General features: G+C 40.2%; 1 protein-coding gene across 1 annotated transcript; it reads right to left on the reverse strand.

The window, feature by feature from the left end:
- Positions 1–225: 225 nt before the first annotated feature.
- LOC149812067 (subtilisin-like protease SBT4.14) lies at positions 226–4,586 on the reverse strand. The gene is made up of 9 exons (XM_089992968.1): positions 4,511–4,586; positions 4,271–4,414; positions 3,972–4,077; positions 3,361–3,883; positions 3,144–3,244; positions 2,623–2,844; positions 1,907–2,015; positions 1,529–1,742; positions 226–788 (listed from the first exon to the last, which is right to left on the reverse strand). Exons 1-9 carry the CDS (start codon positions 4,584–4,586, stop codon positions 226–228), a joined length of 2,058 nt encoding a protein of 685 aa, XP_089849094.1.
- Between the last annotated feature and the right edge of the window lie 2,227 nt (positions 4,587–6,813).

A 6,813-nucleotide genomic window follows, 5' to 3' on the forward strand; every position in this document is an offset into this window, starting at 1 on the left:
GATTTGAATATGAAGCATTTAGGAAACTGAAGAAGAAGAAAGTAATAATTGAAGAGAGAAAAAAGTAACATTAAAAAGGGTAGATAAAGCCTGCATTTTTTCTCATCCTTGAGCCTCTTCTCCAAAATAAGTCATAAATAAGTTTTACATGAAAAAATAATTACTAAAAGAACAATTCTTCTTATAAAGTAAAAGTGTAATTTCAATATCATGAAAGTTTGACATTTACATGTGGGTGATTCCTTGGAATGGAGCCAATTGATATACAACGATGGGACTTCTGACTTTATGTTTTGAATCATCCCAAACAAGTGAAGCTGATGCCATAGGATTGGCGCCAAGAGGATCACCATTCACCTCTACCTTAAAGGATAGACGTTGTCCCCGTCTGCTAAATAAGAGAGTTTCTGGTGTGACACTGATCTTAAGCCCACTTGGGACATTGACCATTGCTTTGTAGACTGAAGTTGTTGCACCAACATTGGTCACTGTGCGATAGAACATGGCATGGATAGGGTCGGATGCATTGTTAACTTGGACCTGCATCGATGGGTAGTTGAGACCATCATAGCCTTGGCCGGCAGGTATGGCGGAGCAGTTGTTATATTGACCACCAGTCACGATTCCCAAGGCAGCACCGTCTATGTGATCTTTACAGAGAAATTGGGCGTATGACAATTGGTCCATGTCATACACTAGGCCTGGGTGAACAGCATGTCTTGGATCAAATAGACCCGAACCGTAGGCAAATTCTGCGTCCTCATTCAGCCTTGGGTCCATCATCTTTGCTGGAAATGAGAAAGAAAAATGGTTAAAGATATGGTATAGGCACCTTTGAATCTTCAGACATAATGGGCTATCTGGGTTAGCAACTTCCAAGGTTAGGCACATCTAGAGCAGTTACGGTCATGGGTTGTATTCAATCCATCTTGTACATCTCACTTGGAAACCATGAGAATGTTAAAGCGGGGGGCCATACATAGATAGCTCCATCAAGTGAGATGTGCAATTGCAATGGAATATAACATCATATCAAATAGCATGACAACTGCCCTCGTTGCAACTATTTGTAAGCACCTGCCATGGGGTTTTTTTCCCCCCCTTATATTGGCAAAAATAGGCACCTACCATGTTGAGAATTGAGTATTCATTTCAATGGAGAGAGCAGAGACATTTTGCAGATTATTTTTATGAATTGCAATATAGAACTATTGGCATGTTATTTGGCGAATCTCTAATTATATTTTTGTTTGCAAAAGGCAAATCAATGGATTTCCAAATTCACACATTTATAGACCGAAGCAAATTAAAAAAAAACAGAGAACAACACTACTATTTTGATGCAATCTACCAACTATAGAATTCTTTGAGTGAAGTAAATGATCAAACTTACGAAACCACAGTTAGATCTATACATCTACAATCAGATACTAGTGTGTATTTTATTTGTTTAAGGCATCATTGTCAATGCAAAGCAACTATTATAGAGGAAAAATATCAAATAAAACAAAATAGAAAACAAATTTACCTGTGGTCATGAGAGCAGACTTGATTGCAGCAGGAGACCAACGAGGGTGGAAAGACTTGACGTATGCAGCCGCACCACTCACATGAGGACATGACATTGAAGTTCCAGACATTATATTATAGTTAACCATTCGTTCGTCATCCTTCTTCCCAGTCAGTGAAGATAATGGTGTATATGCGGCCAGAATATCTAGCCCAGGGGCAGTGATATCAGGCTGTAATCAAGGGTATGGTTATTAGATCAAGCAACAATGATTAGCACTATCCGATCATTTAGAGGACAGAAGGGGATGCATGGCATCCAGTCATTGGGCAGAGTACCTACTCAGCCAATGACCCGATTTGCTCTCCCTTTTAAGCATGTAAAATACTGCATTACCTTGAGGATTCTTGGTGAGAGTGTATTCGGGCCACGAGATGAGAAAGATGCAATTTGTGGAATGCTCACATTAACTGTATAAAACTTGTATATAACTGCATAAGGCGACCTTCAAGAAAAATAGAGGAAAAAATCAATTTTAATGGATGATGTTTGGAACAATCTTTGTGCAACAAGTATATACGTGATGTAATATAGCAATTCATAGAGCTTTGGAGAATAATTAAGATGGCAAAATCAGGTTTTTGGAAGGTCTGTTGGCTTCAGTCTCCCATTGCAGACAACATTGTCAAGAGTTGGCAGTCTTATTGATGTGGCCAAATATCGTGGGTGGGCTTTAATTAGAGTTCCAGATATGACTACTCCATTGCTTAACTTTATATTGACATCGAATTGCTTCCCAAATACGAATTCGGGTGATATTCAAGGATGGGTTTGTGTCACAAATAACCCTATCCTCCTCTGGAATTAGCTAGATGAACAAGGTTAGGGGCCCAACCGAGAACGAAGGAGCTGTAGGCTGACAGAGAAGGATCGTCACCTACGATACACGCCACCGCGCAACAACAACAACAACTACGCAATTGCGCAAAAAGGGAGTGAAGATTAATGTATAGTGGTGGTCAATGCACGGAAGCCTCTCACTTCAAGGTTTCATTGTAACCGTTACCCATGTCAGGAATTTAAGTGAGGAGATCGAGTTTCAATTTACTTACCCAGTGGAATTGATGTAATCATTTATTGTCATTGATTTGTTGGTATCCACTAAAACTGCTGGTAGAGCAAAAGGGAAAGCTGCGTCTTGGCTTTTGTAACTCTGAAAGATGATTCCAGCCCCTCCAATGTCCCTAACACTGGAGTCAAGGTCTCCTTTTACCAAATCACAAAGAACAATCTTCCCTTTCACCTTGTTGGGATCTAGAGTCTGATCACAAAAACTGCAAACAAATTGTTAAGCAATCATGAGTACAAGCTATAATCCTATTGCAGACATTTTATAGGGTGCGAATCTTCAACCCACTTTTGAAAAATATTTTTTGACAAATATAACCATTCGGATCGGATCTCTATGGTCAAAAACCTAAGGATTGCCTCTTGTAGCGAATTCTTTTAACGTGTACGTGAGATTTTATATATATATACACTACACGCGCAAACGAACCCCAAGAATTTCTAAAAATTATCTTGAACTTTCCCGAGGAACGCAAAGACTATACAAGTATGCAGTTGTTCTTACGTTGGATATGGCCCGTAGCCACCTGAACTGCTTCCTGCCTGGGCCCCAGTGATGAGTGGGTAATATTTCTTATTCGGGGAATAAGTATTTAATGATATGCCCTGTCATTTTAAAAAGAAGAACCAAATTAACAAACTTAATATATAAGCTAAAACAAGCGACCTAGCTATCAAAAAAGATTGTGAAGAAAATTTTGAGTGAAGAGCCAAAGGTATACTGTAATCTGCATGCCATTGCCCAGTGCAAGTTTGGTTCTGAACTGCCGATCATTGGAACTCGCCGCCACCGTAAGGATCCATGGTGACACATTTTCCACCATGCCAGGGTCAGGGCCATCGTTCCCGGCCGACGCCACCGTGATAATTCCCTTACTCATGGCATGAAACGACCCGATCGATATTGCATCCTTGAGGTATCCATTGTTTATGCCGCCTATGGAGATTGAGATCACATTAACACCATCGGCAATGGCATCGTCGAAGGCAGCAAGAATGTCGATGTCGGAGCAGCCAGTGCCTTCCCAGCATACCTTGTATGCAGCAAGGCGAGCTGCAGGGACTGCACCCCGCGCAGTGCCATTAGCAAGCCCATACATGCTTGAGTTTGGAACTTGGACACCAGCTGCAGTTGATGCTGTGTGGGTGCCATGACCCTTAGTGTCAACTGTAGATAGTATATCAGAGGGTTGAAGTTGCGTGAAGGGTCTGTCTATTCTATAATAGTTGGCTCCGATGAGTTTGCTGTGTCAATTTAATTATTGAAGGTTGGGAGTGTAAATCTTTGATTGAATCAGAGAGAGAGAGAGAGAGAGAGAGAGAGAGAGCATACTTGTTACACCCACTAAAATGCTCAGATCTTTCACATGTGCCCTTCCATTTAGCAGGAGGAGGTCCAAGATCCTTGTCGTCAAAGCTCTGTGAATGGGGGCTGATACCTATGTTTATATGAGGAAAGATGGCATCATTTTCTTGAAAAGAATCAATTTTATGAAAAGAAGAAGAAGAAGAGCTTCAAAAAAAAAAAGAGCAACAAATGTGACTGGGTCAAGTTGGCTAGAAAACCAAGGAACAACTTATGCATATCTAATCAAACCATTGCTTACATTCATAATACCCTTTAATGCTTACCTGTGTCCAAAACTCCAATGATGACATCACTTTCAAACTTGAGCTGCCTTTTTACATTCAAAGGGAAGCCGACAAAATCCCATGATCTTGTGGTGTGAAGCTTGTGATAGGAATTAGGAAATACTGATGTCACGCCTTCAGTTTCTGCACATTATTAAGTAATAGTATATTAAACAAGTTAAACTATTGGAAAAATTGATTGTGTATACAATAGTCAATGTACTTGTGTTTCATACTAACCAGCTAATCTTTTTGCTTCCTCCGGTGAGAGTTTTGCAGCGAATGCATTGAAACTTCGCTTGTAACTGTAGACCATTGTCTCTCTTGCAATGTCATGGTTGCCAAAATGAATTTCATGAAATTAAAGCAAATTGCTCATCACATGCTCAAGGAATGCCAATAATTAATTGTGAACGAGTGGAAACTTTTTTCATAGTTTACACATTTATGATTTAGTATCAATAACAAATAAATTTTCGAAACTTAAGTTTGATAGGAAAACTCATTCATTTGAGATACTACTGCTACCATTTTGATGTAGGATTGGTTGGAAAACATCATGTGGCACCGGCCACGATTGTTTGGGCAAGCTAGGTTTATATATATATATATATGGAGAGAGAGAGAGAGAGAGAATGCTAAATGAAGCATGTTATATGGGTTGTATGAATTCTTTTTGTTTTATTTTAAAAGTTTGATCATACAGATGAGATCTGTGTGCCAGGTATTATACGGATCAAGTCATGTAGTGTTTGGTTTCAAGGCATGGTTGGTTTTTATAATGTTTGAAAAATTGATGGCCAAAAATCATAAATCTTCAAGACTCCAAATATATATCATGATAGACTGCACCTTGTAAACACCCCAAATTTTCACTCACCTCCCCGACATTTTCACCAAACATCATCATTCAGCCTTTGAAATCGCTGGAGGGCAAAATGGTCATTTTCTGAGCCCGGACCTTGCAAAACTCTAAATTTCATCTGAAACTCTCAAAATTTCTCTAATTTTAACTCAGATGTTCAAAAATTTATTCCTGACAGGAGACAGACAGCTCCAAGTCTTGGTTCAAGATTGCATTTCATAAGACATGACATTGCATATCATTGCATGAGCATTTCAAATCACTGCACTGCACAGCATGTCATTTCGAGGTCCAGAACTCTTGATTTCAAAATTTTCAATCCAGATTAGAATTTCAACTCTTTTCAAAATTGATTTCAAAACCCTGGGTCTTCAAAATTATCAATTCTTCCCATTTTACCCCCAGGACTCTGAATTTCAAAATATTTTCTCAGGAAAACGATCTGGATGTTTTTCAATATGGATTTCAGCCACTTCACCTCAGATTTTGCCTTTTTGACAATTTCAAATATCTTCCTTTTATAAAATTGCCCTACAGGGGCCAATTCTTTCCAAAAATTCCTGTTTTACCAATTAGTCCAGATTTTATGAAAATTCCAAAAAGAAGTTGTTTTATCCTTATTTCAATAAAGAAACAATGTGAGACCCACACTGAGGTGGTGTCACACAAGCTTTTCTTTTGAAAAATTTGAATTTTGAAAAACCCAAAAATATAGGAGCCTTGTCCCCTGAATTGGTGCCACTTGTCTTTTCTCTCTCCTCCCATTTCCATGCCAAGTGTCAGTGTGGGGCTACCCTAAGAAGCCGCCACATGTCATCCCAGGTATCTGCCATGTGTCGGTATCCTATCATGCGCCATGTGTCATTCCAAGGTTACCAGGAGATGCCAAGTGTCATAGGTTGTCCTGTCTAGAAAAAGTGGAACTTGTCTCCCCTGAGGTGGCACCATTTGAAGTATGTCTCCTGCAGAGGACATATGTCAAGCTCTCATTTCCTCAGAAAAAGCAAATGCCATGTGTCATTTCCTGCTCTCTCCAGAAAAACTAGAATTCAAACATTCAAATCTCCTCATAGGTGGCGCAGATCCTGAACTCCTACCTTTTCCATATTGTCTGAGATGGCGCCACATGGCTTGGCCCTCCTTCTCTCCCCTCTGCCACGTGTCATTCTCTGCTTCTTTCAGAAAAAGCAGGTGACACATGTCTCCTTCTAACTCCTTCAGAAAAAGTAGAGGACACATGTCTTCTCCCTACTTCTCTCAGAAAAGTAGGAGACACATGTCACTCCTGGCTTTCTACAGAAAAAGCAAACCATTCAAAAATTCAAACAATCCTGAGCTCTGATTTTTCAAGATGGCCTATGAGGGCGCCACATGTCCCTTCCCTCCTTTTCCTCCCTCTTGCCACATGGCATTGTAGGAGCCACCCTGAGGTGGCGCCACATGTCCACCCTCCATTCCTCTAGGGCCAACCTCCATTTAAAATCCAAATCCCCCTCTGAGGTGGCGCCATCTGAAGAACCTCCTCCAGTAGGCTGACACTTGTCAGGTATGGAACCATCATGGACTGCCACATGTTCAGATCTCCTTTCATCAGAAAAAGTAAATTTCAAACTCTCTCTGAGGTGGCACCATCTGAATCCTCTGCCTTTCCTTCTGACACATGTCAATGAGGATGCTC

This window comes from Nuphar pumila, chromosome 17, assembly GCF_984573655.1.
Source record: "Nuphar pumila chromosome 17, dmNupPumi1.hap1.1, whole genome shotgun sequence".
Classification (NCBI taxonomy): Eukaryota; Viridiplantae; Streptophyta; class Magnoliopsida; order Nymphaeales; family Nymphaeaceae; genus Nuphar; species Nuphar pumila.